The 17907-nt window shown below is 46.0% G+C and overlaps 1 protein-coding gene across 2 annotated transcripts in view; it reads right to left on the bottom strand.

The window, feature by feature from the left end:
- pvrl2l (PVR cell adhesion molecule related 2 like) overlaps positions 1-17907 on the bottom strand; it is a 198257-nt gene that overhangs the window by 85614 nt on the left and 94736 nt on the right. For both annotated transcript variants that reach the window (XM_076139148.1, XM_076139149.1), the window contains exons 2-6: positions 17038-17150; positions 14731-14974; positions 5471-5764; positions 4576-4693; positions 3537-3685 (exon numbers count right to left, since the gene is read on the bottom strand). In XM_076139148.1, coding sequence (XP_075995263.1) covers positions 3537-3685; positions 4576-4693; positions 5471-5764; positions 14731-14974; positions 17038-17150 — 918 coding nt within the window. The remainder of the gene's footprint in view (positions 1-3536; positions 3686-4575; positions 4694-5470; positions 5765-14730; positions 14975-17037; positions 17151-17907) is intronic.

Below are 17907 nucleotides of genomic sequence, written 5' to 3'. Positions count from 1 at the left end.
TCTCTCCCTCAAGCCTCCTCTTCCTCCTGCCTCCTCCAGTCTCCCTCCCTCCCTCCCTCCCTCCCCGCTCGGCCCTGGCGGGGGGCTGCTGACGGCTGCTCGGAGCGGCACGCCGAGGAGGCAGACGGCGCGGTGCTTTCATCTGCCATTTAACAGAACAGAGAGGACCCGTTAACGGGCCTCAGCAGGGAAATTAGCGGTCCGTGTTAAGAGCGTGTACACAAAGTGCTGGGGTATTAACTGTTACATTATTGAGAGCCGGGGCTGTTATCTGCTCGCGCCTGACAGTTTAGATCTCACGCTGCAGAGCCTGGAACTGGCTTCTCTCACTCGTGGCGAGAGGTTTAAACGGTAATGGGCTTCCTCTTCTTCTTCTTCTGCTTCTGTTTTTTCTGGTTTGAGGGAACACAGATGAATAGAGCCGCGAGCTGGAACACTCTGCTCCTCTGATGCGTTCACTGTGCTGTGCTGTGTAATCAAAGCATTGTGTTATGGTAAGACAGAAAGGCCTTTTTGTAGAGTCGACGCACGCAAGACGGCGTTCAATGGCAGAGGGGAGCCGGCGCGGGAAACAACCTTTCAGGGCGAGAGCAGCTGTTATCCGTCGACAGAGTTTCTGAAATTCGACACGATCGACAACACGGCAAAGTCAGATTCAACCTGGATTCATCTCCTGCTGCGTTCGAGTGCTGCAGGAAATTGGGGGAGTTTACAACTTGGCAACTGCAATCGAACAGCTGTCAAAGGCGAATTTACAAGCCAGGAACTATAACACAGATAAATATGAAGTTTACTGTCGATATGTCTGCAAGTCTCAGGACACAGCTGAAACTATTCTGCTATGGATTTCATCTTCTGCACCTCCATGTTTCAGCCCATGCTGTTTCCATAGAGTGTGTGTGTGTGTGTGTGTGTGTGTGTGTGTGTGTGTGTGTGTGCCACTTGAGCAGTTGGTACATCATGTATTAGTTTCTCATTTATAAACACGCAGCACCAACACACAGTAGTCATGCCACGACGTTAGCTGCTGTTAATGGGTTCATAGCTCATCTTGAGTAATGAGATTTGAGTGAGCGAGCCTCACACACATGCACACACGCACAGGCACACGCACACACACGCACGCACACACACTTTGGTCAGATTTCCATATTTAAATGTGGCTGATTCACTTATTAAGGGTGAACAGTAATTAAACCCTGATTATGGTGTGTGTATGTGTGTGTGTGTGTGTGTGTGTGTGTGTGTGTGTGTGTGTGTGTGAGAGAGTGTGTGTGACTGTAATGAATGAGTGAGTGAGTCACTACAGTGAGCCTGTGTCATGTTGAACCCCCAACCCACACATCTACACATCTACACACTCACAACTAAACACTGCAGTAAAAATAAACAACAAATACTAACAGGTGAGCTTTCTGACACAATGTCCATGAATGCACCACACACACCTGAGCTCCAGCGACCCAAAGGAGCAGCGGAGCAAAGGGTCTGGACTCAGGAGGCTTGTATCTCTCCTAGTAGCACCATTGTTTCCTGAAGTCAGTGAACCTAACATTTATACGCTGGTATCTTGGAGGAGAAGTCGACCGAGTCTGAGCTGCTACAGGTTAAAGTCAGCAAAGTCATTCCAAAATAACTTCCTGTAATTAAAGAATCCAGCGGCGATGCTAAAGGTGAAGCTTCCTGCAGCAGGTGGATGGAGAGATACAAGGAACCGTTTCTTTAAATCCCCATAGTCGTTCTTATCAGGTCTGTTTCTTTGTCAAAGTGTCCTTGAGCCAGACGCCAATTCCACGCTGACGGGAAGGACGTCAAACCGGGGAGAGATGACTCAGCAGAAACGCACAAAATCTACAAAAGACGACACTGAAAACACGTCATGGTAGCTTGTTTGTTTGCCCGGGCGTCACACCTCGCTCGCTCGCTCCGCTCTGACTTCCCTTTTGGACGGAGAGTTGAAGCCGCTTTGTCACTGAACAACAAACGACCAAGGACACGTTTAGCGCGGCCGAGGGCCTGAGCTCCTCCGTCTCTGTTCCTGGAGAAGATCAAGACACGTGTCCGGAGTGTTTGTGCGTCATCTGCAGATGCCAAACAGATTCTGCACGTGTCTGGAAAAGATGCTGAGGCTAATAATGCAGTAAGAATGCGGGAATTAGCGTGTGTGTGTGTGTGTGTGTGTGTGTGTGTGTGTGCTGCTGGGGGAAGGCTCCCTCCATTTACTTTAGCTAGTCACAACACTGAGCTTCCAGCGTGAACAGTAGCGGCTTAGCTGTACTTCTGAACCTCCCACACATTCCAACACAGCGCCCGGCTACAAAGCATCTTTGTTCTCAGAGGAGACAATTCAAATCTCCGGCTCCTGTTTCCCACGGATTCTCTAAATGTAGCTTTCTCTCTCTCTCTCTCTCTCTCTCTGCCTTTTAGCCAAAGAGCAGTTTTCTTTTCTCTGCTCGATGCGGTGTGAGTATTGAAACAGATTCTTCCATGTTGCAAAATACAGAGGGGAGCATTTTTTGACCAGCATGCATCACTGTATCACGGTTTCAAGGGGCCAGCGTGTGTGTGTGTCCTTCAGCATGTGTGTGGGTGTGTGTGTGTGTGTGTGTGATTTCTGTGAGTCGTGTGTGCATGTGAGTGATGTGTGAATGAGTCAGAGGAAAGAAGGGAAAAGAGGGAGAGGAAGAAGAAGAAGAGCAACTGAGCATCGTGACGTCTGCGGGCCGACATCAGGAGTTGGGACCCAGCGGGGGGGGGGGGGGGGCATGTCAGCGCTCATGCAGACACCAGCAAAGACTAAAGGGCTTTAGCTTAGCCTTGTTTAGCACGTGTTGGCTTATGCAGAAGAACAAAAGGAAAGAAAGAAAAAGCTACGAAGAGAAGGAGAAAGAAAACCAAACCTGGGCAATCTGGCTCACACCAACTTGAACCGTGAGAGAATTAAGACACCCCCTCACCACTAACACCCCCCCCTCACACCCACCGCAGGGGCACAGAGCTGAATCGAGGCCTCGACACGACTCCAAGGAAACACACACACACACGTCACATTCACTTTACATCCAGCAGGTACAGTTTTCCAGTCACGTCACTGGCTTCTTTTTTTCCTAGAGAGCTTTTTGGATGTGACGCTCTAAACATTTTGGAGTCGGCCCCTCGGCTCCTGGCCCAGCTGAGGGCGATCGAAAGAGAGAGACAGAGACAGAGACAGAGAGAGAGAGAGAGAGAGAGAGAGAGAGAGAGAGAGAGAGACGATCGAAAAGCCTGTGAAAGCTTCCAGGCAGGAGACCAAACACACCCTCCATGTACAGAACAAGAGCAGACCGGCATCCCCACAGCTCTCAGATCAGCCCTGATCCCAGCGTGTGTGTGTGTCTGTGTGTGTGAGGGATATTTCTGTGCATGCATGCGTGGACGTGGGTCGGTGTGTGTGCGTGTGATTGTGTTGGTGTGTATATTTGTGTGTACAAGCACACCTATGGGGCGAAGGGTGTGTGTGTGTGTGTGTGTGTGTACGCAGCGGTAGACGGACTTACCGATGACGATGGTGGTGACCTGTTGCTTGCTGACCCCCAGCTTGTTCCTGACCTCGCAGACGAAGGTGGTGTTGACGGCGTCGTCCACCTTCCTCACCGTCAGCTTGTTGCCTTCCACCAACACCGAGTCTGGCATGGAGCCGGACGCCCTGGAGGGAGGGATGAAAAGAGAGAGAGAGGGGTGAGAGGGAGTGTGGCGGTGGTGGTGTGTGTGTGTGTGTGTTTCGGGGGGGGGGGGGTTAGAAAAACAAAGGGATGGAAAAGGAGGAGAGGAAAGAGGAGTTGAGGGATGAGAAAGGGAGAACAAAGGGGGAAAGGACAGAGGGAACGAGCGAGGGAGGAAGAAAGAGGAATGGACCGGATGGGAGGAGAAGCGGGGGAAGATACAGTTTCACACAGAAATCCAACACAGACAGATGAAACAAAGAGAAATCAAAGGGACAGATCGATGAGATGGAGGGTGAAGGAAAGAAAAGAAAAGAGAGAGCAATGCAAAGATGTTGAAGGGAAAGAGAGATGAGAGGGAGAGAGAGAGAGAGAGAAGGGAGAGAGAAGAGAGAGAGAGAGATAGAGAGAGAAGGGAGAGAGATAGAGAGAGAAGGGGGAGAGAGAGAGAGAGAGAGAAAGAGAGGGAGAAGGGAGAGAGAGATGAGAGCCAGTTTGTGACTGTGATAATCAAAGACTGTCAATGTGAGAAAAGAACAGACATGAGAACAGCCGCTGTCTGTCTGCCTGTTCAATATTCATCAGGAAAACGACACACACATGCACACACACACACACACACACACACGCACACACACACAGCGTGCCATCTGTCCATCAGGATGGGATGTTACCAGCATTCCTAGTTATCAGAAGAAACGCTAACAGAGAAAAGACAAACACCACGCAGAGTAGATCCACAATTACACCAACGATTAAAAAGTGTGTCACTCTGTTGTCACAGAAAAACAGGGGCTCCAGATGAATGTATGTGGTGCGGGGTTGGGTTGGAGGGATGTGCGTGTGTGTGTGTGTGTGTGTGTGAGCTCCTTACGAGGTCCAGGTGACGTCGGTGGGCTCTGGGTTGGCGTTGGCCTGGCAGACGAGCACGGCGTCTGAACGGCCCACATACCAGTTGTTGTCGTAACCCTCAATCTGGACGGTGGGGGGGTCTGAGGGAGGGAGAGAGAGGGGAAGAGAGAGAGAGAGAGCGAGAGAGAGAGAGAGAGCGAGAGAGAGACTTTGTTGGCTTCATTATGTCTGACCTTTACACTTTATACTTAAGACTTCACATTAACACTTTGGCTCTGATCCATTCTCTAGTCTGTACACACACACACACACACACACACACTGTATATTAACAGTATAGTAATTCAATATTTATACGTCTATATAGTTCTTTATGTTTGCATTATCAAGGAGCTTTGAGAGGCGTTTAAACTGCAGAGGACAGGACTTTATAGTATTATTGTTTATCACTGCCTCAGACGTGTTGCTGAGTGTCTGTCATATATCCTGCACAGCTGCTAAGTGCACTGGCAAACTCTGTGTGTGTGTGTGTGTGTGTGTGTGTGTGTGTGTGTATCTCTTCAAGAAACACTACCCGGATCCTCCCTCTTAGGACATCACCTACTCTGTCCTAGCTCTTCTGATGCTCTTGTTTTCTAATCTTTCATTTCTAATTTGTCCTTTTTTCTCATTCATCATAGTACCTAACTTATTGCACTTCTACTCTAGCTCTAGTTCTGCTCTTAGCTGTTGGTTTAGGAAGGAAATGCGCTTACGATTTCTTGTGACCTGAAGTTCTTTTATCTACCTTTGTTGAACACACTTATTGTAAGTCGCTTTGGATAAAAGCGTCTGCTAAATGACCGTAATGTAATGTGTGTGTGTGTGTGTGTGTGTGTGTGTGTGTGTGTGTGTGTGTGTGTGTGTATTGCTCTTACACTCCACGGACAGCGTGACGGAGGAGACCCATGGTTGCTCCTGCGTGGGCTGGTCCACCATGCACATCACCGACTTGCCGTTGTCGGCGGGCGTCGGGACCATGCGGTACTCGCTGCGCACCGTCACCGTGCCGTCCGGCCCCGCCGTGGTGCTGGCGGTGTGGTTGCCCCCGACGGACCCCATCCACTTGATGGTGGCGGCCGGCTTGCCGTCGGCCGCCTCGCACAGCGCCACCACCTGGGACTTGGAGCCGGCCTGGACGGTCAGAGCCTTGGCTGAGTTCTTGGGTTTGGCTGCAGGAGGGGGAAAGGATGTTTGTAAGAATGCCTGCTCTCATTGTTGCCATGGATACAGTGGAATACAAGGCTTTGGGTTCCCATTTCTCCCACAACCTCTTTAAAAGTGAGACGTTAACCACAGAAGCTTTGATGATTCACATTACAAAGTTGTGGTGATGCAGATTTATAGAATGAGGGACGAAGGAAAAATGTGATTAAAGTAAAAATACATCAAAAGTAAACAACAGTAATAACCAAAACACTTCCCGCTCACGTAAGCCTCCTTCATCACAAACGACTTGATGCTGCACAGCTCCGTGTTCCTCCTCCCTCCTCCCTCAGACGCCCTGTTACAGTATCAATCTGAACGTCGGCGGATTCCATTATTTTCTGACAGATAATGTTGCAATTTACCTTCAGCGTCAGAGCTCAGAATGTGACATCTCGTACTTCAGTGTGTGATTTGCTGCATTTCCCACGTCGGCTTTTTGACAAACCCACTGAAACGCTGACGTGCGTCTGTTACAGGCAGATCTTCATCACACTCAGGCCTGTTTTGTAAAAGCCTAACTTGTTTGGCCGCAATGCATTCTGGTCCATCAAGGCTTCTGAATCTGCCTCGTCAAGAAATGAAATACCAGGAATGCAAAATATGAATTTCTCACTCTTTCTAATTATTTTAACTTCTTCCATTTAAGATCCCACAAAGCACTGGAGTGTTATAATTAAATCCAGCAGTTATGACTCGTATTGTTTCAGTGTGTAACATCACACAGCTTACAGCTCTGAGTGCCGCTGAGCCTCAGATTGTTTCACTCGTTTGAATTCGTATGCATCAGAGCTGAAAACTGCTACTTTGCACTTCTTTCATAATGCAATGACAGCATTCTCTGACACCTCTGATGTTATTTTGAGCGACGTTATCTGCTGTGCTGAACATAATTACACTTCGTTTCCCTCGGTTTTCAATTTCCTGCCACGTGTTATTCTTATTTTCTTATTATTGTTTATCATCCGTGTGTCTTTCTAATTACTTTTAATATTTTTATCTATTTATTTAAGTGTGTGTGTGTGTGTGTGTGTGTGTGTGTGTGTGTGTGTGTGTGAGAAAGAGAACAAGAGACGAGAGCAGAGGGCTCAGACACACAGGAGGAAGAAACCCAAACAAAGGGCAGCAGAGGATAAGAAACGGACAGAAGCACAAAGAGCGGCTCCCTGTGAGTGAAGACGAGGAGAGCAAAAGCTGTTTGGATCAATGTGGAGGTTTTAACAAGTTGGTACGATCCATCCCTGATGTTTTTCGGCGCCATTGTTCCAAAATGAGCCCGCTGGCACTGCTTACAATGGTCTGAGGCTTTCTGATTACAAAGTAATTAGAAGACAAGCGGGAGGCCGCAGCAGTAGAAGTGAACGAGTGCCTGGACCCCCTGCGGTGACGTCAACATGCTTAAGATGAAGCTGTTATCCATACAGTAGAGACACGGGCCGTGACCATAACTACAGTTAGTCAAACTTTAAGGTTTTGGTTCATTTCCCTGATTCCGTGGCGTTCTGGCTGCAGAACCTTAAAGCAGCAGGAGGAGGAGTTTCTTATTCTGGAGCGGCTCAGCAGAGCGCACACTTGTCGAATGTGGAACCTCTCAGAGACTCGTTCCCTTATCGCCCTGGGAGCAGCCGGCAGGTCGGAGACGAAGGTGTATGACAGGAAGATTGCCAGTCTGAATCCCAAACAAGATGGAAAAATCTCAGAGTGTGAAGTCACTTGTAAAGTGAGTGTGAGGCCAGATGATGCTGCGTTCAGGCGCCATTCACACGGAAGGTTGATAAGTTTGCATAGCAATCAACCCAACAACCAGAGAGTGATTGGATGTGGTTCGGTGCTGAACTACATCTCCTCCTACACTCACCTGATACACAGCCCCTCCCCCTCACTCAAGGCTCCAACTTCACCTCCAATTGGACCCCAAGAAAACCACAACATAAACAAAACCTCACCGACTGACAGACTACGCTTGCTTGAATTTAGGAATGAATATAGAAATGATCAAGTCCATTAGAAAAAGACCTGCAGTCCCATCTCACCTCTGAACTTATCACTTAAGTCACGGGGTCATGACCTTTCATCCTGTCCATCTTATCATCCATCCACATATACACACAGGGATTCAGCAGATGTCCTCAGTCAAACCACTCTGGGTTAATTAATCTCAAAGAAAGAGGCGAACAATAACCCTGTGATCCCCATGGTAACGCTGAGCATTACCTCCATTCTCTCTCATGATGTCAGGTTAAGTTCATTTAAGTAGCCCCGATATCAAACACAATGGCTGAAACGGACTCTCAGGCCCGTGAGAGCGGCGGCTCCACGCTCCAGAGGAAGCTCACAGACACACAGCAGCATGCACGGAACAAGCCCAGTAATAATGTTTTAAAGCCTTATGAAGTTTTGGGAGGTGGCCCAGTGAAACAAATCCAGTGAAAGAAGCTCAACGCTCTCAGTCCAAATTCCTCCTGGAGATGGAAATCAGCTCGGCCGGGACAGTAAATCCTCCACATAACCTACATCACTTAGCTTATGGCAAAGTCATCGGGGTTCTTAACAACAAGCAGGACTGCCAAACGGGATAAACCAATGCCCCCCCCCCCGACCCCCCCGCCTCTCATAACCCGAATTTATTCACTGCTGTGCCCTGCTGATGTCCTATATTTTACTTTACTGATTGTCTGAGGGGATAACATATGCAGCAAAGTCTCTTGGATCTCTAAAAGAATGACAGTCCTGTTAAATGTGAGGAGATGTGTGTGTGTCTCTGAAGCTGCCCAGGTTAGGAAACAACTTCACTCTCCTTGACAAGTTGTCGCTGAATTTTCAAGATATTTGCTGCTTGGCTCTCTGCGACGAGCACGCATGCATATTCAAAGAGTAAGGGAATAGTTTAAGAGTGTGTGTGTGTGTGTGTGTGTGTGTGTCGGTGTGTGTGTGTGTGTGTGCGCTGATGTGACAAGTCATTTTTGGCTGCGTGAAATGTTGGCGATGTATGAATTTAACGATTTAGCGCAACGAGCCGGAGATCAGAAACTAAACGCCAAAAATGTAAGATAAGATAAAAAAGCAGTCTGAGCTTGTTGGAAAAATGCTGCAAACGTATCGCTTCTCCTCCTAAACACAGCGCCGGTTTGGTACCTGAGCACCGACACAAAAAGGTCCTTGAGCCCTCACATTTCCAGAGCCTTTGTGCCGCTGCATTTATAGTGCCGGCGTGGTGATTGAAGCTTGCTGCTCCTATTTGGGGGCAAATGTGCACTCAGAAGCAATTCTCTTTTGACCTTTCCGCGTCTGTTATCAACAAGCCGGCGGTACGAAGCGTGGCAGGTGCACTTCCAATCCGACAGGGTTGCTGGTAACACAGCAGGGTCGCTTATTGTTTTTGCTTTTTTTCCCCTGACAGACAAATGTGCAAGTTGATGTTATTTGTGTGTAAATCGCTGTTTTCCATGTGAAGAAATGTCTCTTTCGACTCTAAAGTCTGGACGGATGTTAGGCACTGGTCTGTTTGTCCATTTCTCCACAGGATACTGGGAGGGGTTTTGATGGATTTCCGTAGATGGGGACTAAAGGTCAAAGCACAGCTGATTCTAGGTCAGGATCTGGAACTACTGGGATGTTTCTTACTTTCTTTAACATTGCACCATATGTTTGCTGCCATATGAGCCCTATTTGTCAAATCTAAGATTAAAATCAGTGTCGTAATGTCTGTTTAACTTTCAACATACACAATTCAATAAAAACTCGCAAAATACCATTAATGTGTGGCTAAAACGAGGCAGCTATAGTTTAAATATACATTTCCTACAGATTGGAGGATTATGGGGCCCTGAGAGAGGTATGTGCTCACTGATTCCCCTCCAATTCATTAATAAAAACGCTAAATACGGCAATAAATACACCAAACGAGGCCTGGCGATGGTGTTTCAGACTTAAGCTAAACACTGTCCCTCCCTGCCAGCCCAAAAGGATTATTCCTATAATATCTGCTTCACCTTAATTCATCCACAGGGAGGTTTGGCTTCACACACGGTCGTTATATCGGCCGTTTGGGTTTCTCATCCTCAGAGTTGTGTAGACTCCACCGGGCGTCGCCGCACGTCTCTACTGTTTGGCCACTGAGCCGCTGACAGAAGCTAATTGAAAGTAAGAGCAGGACACCTGAGCAGCAGTGTGTGTGTGTGTGTGAGTTAGAGAGCACGTTACTTATTCATGAGCTCACTGGCTGAGGAGGAGGCAGCACACTTATAAATCACATTTGGTTCCTTACACTTATAATTAAAGAATTCATATTAAATTTTAAGTTAACCGGTGAACCAAAATGTCCAAATAGAAATTAGAAATGCTAATTTTGACATTACTGATATTAGAAGACCCTGGTTCCACAGACAGTTATAAAGATGGAGTGGATTGTTTGAACTCAATCTGAGTCTGCTGCAGGAATCATTCTCAGATTTGCTGATACACTGAACACTTAAAGCAAACATGTGAGTAAGACATCATATCTACTTTGCTTTGGATAAAGGCCTCTGCCAAATGCCTAAACATAAATGTAAATAGCAGTGATTATAATCTCAGTCTGGTTCTCAGAGTAAACACACTCCCATCTGTGCTGATTTCAGTCGCATTAAGCTGAACCGTATACACCACTGACTGACTGACTGACTGACTGACTGCTGTATAATCTGTGAGAGTACTGAGTGTGTTCATGTTCATGTTCACATTCTCAGACTTCAAATGTGGACAAGAGGACTTAGAAATATGTAGTTTAAAGCTTATGTTGTTATTTTCTGAGCTTCTTATGGAGTGTGAGCGTCCACCGCACTGATTTGTTTTAGTTTTACACAGCAATACATGTTGGTGTTCTTGATTCCCACATGCTCTTCTTTGTCCATCTCCTCTTTCCCCTCCTGGCTCCTTCCCCTGGGACCTCACTCACGTCATTTCACCTGAGAAACGGTTTCTTCTCCCTTGAACCCATTACGGCTGAAGGTCACCGGGGGGTCATTTCAATCCGAGGGAAGCGTTGACATAACCTCAAACTCCAATCTGCCTCTTAATCACTCAGCTGATCCCTGGATTTCACATTTTCCAGCTCACTCCTGGAACCTCTCTAAACCCTTCCAATACCAAAACATGTAGAAAGATTTTTCCCTCACAAACAAATCCTAATAACAAGCACTGATCTACTAAACTCTCCTTCACCTGAAATTGTATTTTCTTTCCTTTGGCTACCGTAAATCCAATAAGATGCAGAATAATGGGCAATCATTCATTCTGCATGCTCCCCATTCAGGACTATGATATCATTCACTGAGCCTGTGATTCTTTATTCACACCCAGTACGTAGTAATCACATTGGCAGACGGTGAAGCTGTATCCAATAAGTTATAATACGATTGGCTGTCAGGATTATATATTCAGATTTGAATATGCTGTGATTTGATTGGGGGGTTGCTGGTTCCATATCCAATAGGGTGTAATATGATTGGCTGTCAGCAGATGTGGATCAGGTAAGATCTAATAGGATTGGCTCATATGGATTGTGTGTCCAATAAGGTAAAGACGACCGTCCTCCGCTGACTTTCAGAGACTTTCATCACCGAGACCAAACAATGGTCCGGCTAATCTGTGGCCGACCGCAGCTGCAGACAAAGGCGAGTCGGCCAGCTTCCCAAAAGGTGTTTCCCGGCCTGCCTCCGTTTTGTTCCAGTAACAGCAGTTTAGCAGGCTTAGCCCATATCTGTCTGCACGCCGGCCAAAACATATTTCCCCATGTTGTCTCTGCAAGACAGCCAAGTGCTGCTTCTCCGCTGCGCTCTGTTCTGTGAGTTTCTGTGTGTTTCTGCTGCTTTATGAACGTTTGCTGCTTCTACTGGGGAAAATATTACTGCAACAGCTGGGAGAACGCATGAAAGGAATTGTAAAGTACTTCAACTGCAACCACTGGGACAGTATAATGAATTTATCCTCATTATTGTGGTTTTTAAATAGCTTATTGTATGAAAGTGTCTGTGCGTTTTATTTTAGTGTTGCACATAAAGATCGGCATGTCTGGCACATCTGACTCATTGCAGCTGAGTGTCCCGTGCTCACAGAACACCTGTAAGCATTACTTGACTACTTTCATCCATCATTTCAGTTGATTTGAATTGTACTTGTATAAGATAGCTATTAAGAAGGAGGCTCACAAGCTCAACAAAAGGAGGAGCAACTACTGCCAATCAAAAGCACTTTAAATTTAATAATATGAGCTCTTCATCATGCACACAATATCTACATGTGTGTGTGCATATTGTGTAATTCTTCCATCCAGGCATGAAGCTTCCTCTGTGCTGTTAACCGTCACAGAAAGACATCAGGCATCTGATTCCTTTGTAATCAGGCAGGACGTGGGTGGCAGAATAACACCAGCTGCCTCTGATAACAAACAGGATGTCCCCTGCTAACTGCAACTACACATCAGCTCAGTCTGAGGGGAACGCAGCTAGGCACATTGCTCCAGATTTCACTTAGCGGGGCTGCCTTAGCTTCATACTCATGGTGGCGCTGATGCATCTGTGCCAAGGCTAAAAAGGTTTTGTGAATGTGACTCTATTATTAATTTAGGGGGAGAGCGTCAGGAAAGGTTTGATCTGCTAAGCCAGCCAGCATGTGTGCGTGAACCTGCATTCAAAGAGCACTCAAGACACTCGTGCTTAGAGACAGAATGAGACTTTAGGGTTTCTTACACCCGCACACTGATGCCTGTCACAGCTGTAATCCAGCTGTTTGGCAGGTTGATACAGATCAGCCTGATGGTGGCGCTGTAATCACCCCTTGATAGTTCACTCCTTCATTCCTTTGCTTCATCTCAATCATATTGGCCACGCCCAACTGTATCTTAGGCCAAATTTAAGTGGGTGTGGCTTATTCAGTCAGATAAATGCTGTCTCTCATTGATGGAAGAATCCACTGTAGCTTAACGTTGCATCTCTTTGAGTGCATTCCCAGTAGTATGTCTTGTATTTGTGACACTTTAGAACCTGGACACCAAGGACATCCGGAACTGAAGCACAAATTCTTAAATATGTTTTATATTTTCTGAATTTGAAGCCAAAGAGACTGAATTTAAATGTGCCACTAGAACTCTTAATGTAGTGGAGTCCAGGCGGCATAAAGCCTCTGAATTTATACACAACATTCTTTTAACCACACGAGTGAAAACAGCCAAGAAGATAAAACAACTGGAGATATATTTGTGCATGATAAATAAAAATCTGCATATTAGATCCTGATAAAATATGTTTAGTGGTGAAATGAAGCTCTGATAAAACAAGCATCCCCGTGTTTACACAATCTATTTGAGTTGTATTATTATGGAAGCAAACAAATACCTGTGTCTTATTAATTCAGTGTAACAACAATGACTGTACACGGAAAGAATTAAATACATTTAGAGGGATATGAAATAGTATTAAAGCTCCTGCGGTGTGCAATCTGAGATGGGATGATAAAGTGGGAGCTGATAATGGAGGCAACACGGCAAATTATCGGCTTTACAGGCAGAATAACCCAGGCAGAATAACTGGCAAACTTCTTTGGCACTTGTCAGTAGGTGAGAATTAGATTCTGCGCGGTGAATAAAAGCTAACAGGTGGATGGAAGGGAAGGGAATTCCCAGAATGCATCTCCATGACTGCACTCAGAGTGTTAAAGCTTTACGTTCCTGCGTATTTAATTAGTTTCATATCTTAAATTAAATTCCCGGGCTCTTATCTCTTGCATTCCTCTGATACAGTGGCAGAGAGTGTAAACAGGCAGTATGTCTCCGTATAAGCGCCTCCGCTAATTAGACCACAGCCATTGATGTGATCTGGGCGTGAGGTCGCAGTAAATCAGTTTCTCCACTGGGGCCGGTTTGATTTCAGCAGAATGTATATTTGTCTTCCATATTCTTATTTCTCACAGAGAGAAAGGGCTCCACTGATTCCAGCAGAGGCAGATGTCCTGGCAGCGAACAAGGGATCTTATTTTTGCCACGACCACCGGGTGCAATAACCGTTTGATGCCGGGGCGACTGAGGTGAGCGTCCAATAAAGGGCCTCTACGGAATCTTTATTATAAGAGAAAAAGGTCATTAACTGTGTCATCATCCATCTAAATGACCGCAGAGTGTGTGTGGCATCTTACAACCCAGGATCTGTCACGTCCAGAACTCTCATCTGTGTTTGTATTCATCAACATTCAACACTTGTAACGCCAGAGAATAAATAAAGAGGGAATAAACATAAGCATTAATTTGTTATTGGTTTTAAAAATGGATCTCTAAATGCGTTCCACCGTGGCAGCCCTCTGAGAGCTTGGACGAGGATCTTTGCCCATAAAAGACATAAAAATGCTGTTTAAATTCAGACTTTTAAATGACTTTAGAAATTGCAGAGTGATGACGCATAATTATGGCAAAAGCTATGATTACTGGAGTTGCCACTGCTCCTTCCATACCAATTCACTAACTCAAATAACAACACGGCTAATTTCAAAATGATCTCTTTATAATCTAACCCAAATAAATACAATCCGTCTGTTTCTATGTATAAACTCACTTTAACACAGAAGTGAGGCACCTGAAATGCAGAACTCTTGACGTGTGATAACATCCTGTCCTCCTTTAAACAAACTGTCGCGTCGATATAAAGGATATTGGATAATTAGTTATTTTTGGTGTCTGCAGCTTCTCTCCTTTGGGTCCAATTGGAACTTCTGTTATAGTAAAAGCTCAGATGAACAGATGGCTGGAGGAGGCGATTGTTACAGTTGTTGGAGCTTTGATAGCGACTGAAAACCTGTTTGAAGCACGAGCATCTTTTGAACCTTAATCTAAATACTGCTGGTCTCTATCTGCTTGGTAGCTTTGAAGTCTGCATCATCTTTGTTTTGCTTGGCGTTTACTCACCCAGCATGTTGAGGGTGGTGGTCCCTTGCTCGTTCCCGGACGGGTAGGTGGCGTACTCGCAGGTGTAGCGGCCGGCGTCTGCCATCCTCAGGTTGGAGATGCGGATGGAGGGGTTCTCCAGAGTTTCGAACAAGAAGACGACTCGGTCCTGGAAATCAGAGTTGGGGAAACTCTTCCCGTAAATTGGGTGGAACACAGCGATGTTGTCCCTTTGGCCCTCGATGGGTTCCCAAATCCAAGACACCTGCATGGACGGGGAGGGAAATCTGTCATCAATGGGCATGAAAATGACAAAAACAATAAAGTCATGGTAGCATTTTAGAGTTTTGATGTTGCTGCCGTCAGGACGACAACATCATTACTCAAGAATGTCCAGAACCAAATAAAAACATTTCAATGGAGCGATGATGCCAGCCAAACATCATTTCCTCCATAAATCATTTCTGAAGAAGAACCCTTTAGTAGTATTAATGTTCAAGTTCTATTCCATCACACAATCCGGTTGTATACTTCTTTGCCTCAAACAGGGGTTAAGGAGAAATGAATGTGTAGACAGGGCAGATTGGATCAGTTTGGAAGAGGATAATGTTGGTCATGGAGGTCGGTTGGCTGCTTGACTTCAACCTCGCTGGGAGGAAAATAGAAGAAAAAAAATGAGGAGTTGGCTGAATTAAAGTCCAACTCTTCATTTGCAAACTAAATGAATGATGATGAAGCTCGGCACAGAACAACACCAGCAAAGACCCGCAGCTGCTTTTCTTCTGCTATAATTGTCATTGCACTTTTTAATCTAATTGCTTCTATATCCAATTATCAGATCCATTGGCCAAAGCAGGAACGCTGTGTCTAACCCTTCCTTCAGAGCGCTAATCCGCTAATTGCTTGTCAAAAACGTGGTCTCTTGACTTGACAAGTTAAATGAAAGCTACAAAGCACATAATTTCTCCGTGATTGATTTCAAACATTATGTCGGGCACCGGCACACTTACACGTATTCTCTCAACTTTCCTTTAAATACAGACGCTGAATGTTGAATTTCTCTTGAGGAGCAAAATGTCAAACTCAATTAAGGCGAGTCGAGTTAGGGCACCAAAAAATCTATGAGGAGATGAAAGTGAAGGTCTGTGAGATGAACCCTCTTAAGAACCCGCTGCTATTTTACAGAACACCCTTTGAGATGCTGCAAGTCATATTACATGTTTTTATCCCTCATATTTTTAAGACATCAGAGGTATTGATACCTTTCAAGGCCGCACGAGAGAGAATGAAAGGAGAACACTGTGCTCCCAGACCAAATTGATTTTCTTCCCCGTCTAGTTGCCGAGTGAAATCATGAAACGCAAACTGCTGTCTAAAGTTGTAGAGCGGGGGAAGAGAGGCAATAAAGGCCATCGACGCACATTTATTGCGGACATCTATTCGATTTTGACATCTTGAGGAGAGGGAAGAGAGAGCGGTTTGCCTACGAGCGCAACCCAAGACGTCGGGCGCAAATTAGTGGATGAAACTCCCTTGTTAGCTGTAGATTGCAGGGAAAATATGATGGAGGACAATTCCAGCTGTCGGCCTGTTTGAGGTGTTAAATAGCAACAAATTGCCTATCGATTCCATTCCCGGCTCAGACCAGAACAGATCAGACTTGCTGCATTTGCTGTTAGCCGACTCGGAGGAGATACTGCATCTCAGGCAGTTCAGGTAGTGTCAGACATTGTCGCCCGAGATAAAAATAAATTGACTCCCAAATACCCCAAACTTTCTATCGTGTGCGCTCGACCCTCTCCATCCGCTGAAATGAGACTTGAGTCATCTCGTTGACAGAAGGAAAACAGAATGTGTGCTTTCCCACGAAATTACAGATTCTACCCGCTCCCAAATCTGACTCATGATGGTTGGCTGCTGCTGTGTGTGTGTGTGTGTGCGTGTGCCGAGGAGTGTGTAGACAGCCAAGCGACTGTGACACATACAGCCGCTTCCCATCGATCTGAAACGTGTCGTCTCTTCTGGTGAAATCACACTCGCACCTGTGAAGGATGCTCCTTCAAAGAGGAAGGTCTAATTAAAGTGCTTAGTCTCATCTCCCTCCATCACCAGCAGGAGAGACCTTCAATACTGATAAGACTCTCTGCTCAGACAGGTGTGACGTTTGCTTCCACAAACACACTAAGCACAAACAATTTAGGTGGTTGCTAAATTCAATTAAGATGGAATTTAAATGTGTTTTTGCAATTTTCCTCCGTTGTCAAGCAAAGCGTACAAAGGTAGATTCTGCTGACGTCAAGGAAACCCCTCACATCTCCTGCTTCCTACCTGGGTGAGTTTGGTTTTTCCTCCTCCATCGACGAATTTGCAGCGGAGGTCCACCGACTCTGTGGGATACGCCTCCACCTCCTCGTCCACTCGCACCTTCTGAGCCCCGATACCTGCAAGGGGGGAGCAGAGAAGAGGGAAAGATCAGACAATCATCAACACGAACCGGCGTTACATCATCGGAATAATGAGCTTTCTTGGCATGGAACGCTGCACTTGAGCAAACAGAGGTTGACTTATTTGAAAGCAGCCGGCGTGCTCTCTGTTTTCCCTCCCGTTCAATTAGCTCCATTTGTTTCAGTCGTCTGAATGCTCGATGAATGACAACAAGGTTACAAAATGAGAGTGGAAGCACAAAGACAGGCAGAAAGAACGGGAGAGGCTGACAAAGAGAAGAAACCTCTCATCAACCTCTTGATAGAAACGCAGCACCCTCGTTACGATAAAGCTCGTCTACCAGGAACAAACGCAACCGGAGATGAGCCTCCAGGAACCCCCGCACAGATCTGCTTCTCCAAACACTTCTACCTCAATCCAGTAGATGGCTGCAGGAGGTTCACCAACACCAGCCAGGAGAGCTGCTCCGCCCATTAAACATGTCATTTCTTAACATGAGGCCTCCGCGATTCTATGGGTGGCCGAGTCTGACAGACGTTAAGCCAAAGTAAAGCAAAAAGAGGAGACGTAAAAAGAGATAAGGGTAATTTATAATTGATTTGTATTCGCCTTAAGAAGACATGAAGTCCAATCTCAATACTTCTTCTCTAGTCATTCTGCGTTGTTCTTCACTGCGTAGATTTCTGTGCACTCTATACATCAAGCATCTGCACTCACTGCGATCAAAGGCCAAGCCTGATAAAGCCGCATACA

The sequence above is a fragment of the Genypterus blacodes genome, unplaced genomic scaffold (assembly GCF_046128005.1).
Source record: "Genypterus blacodes isolate CSIRO-AG114 ecotype Tasmania unplaced genomic scaffold, CSIRO-AGI_Gbla_v1 ptg000438l_1, whole genome shotgun sequence".
NCBI lineage: Eukaryota > Metazoa > Chordata > Actinopteri > Ophidiiformes > Ophidiidae > Genypterus > Genypterus blacodes.
Note: the sequence above shows the minus strand (reverse complement) of the source record. Positions and strands in the feature narration are given on the sequence as shown.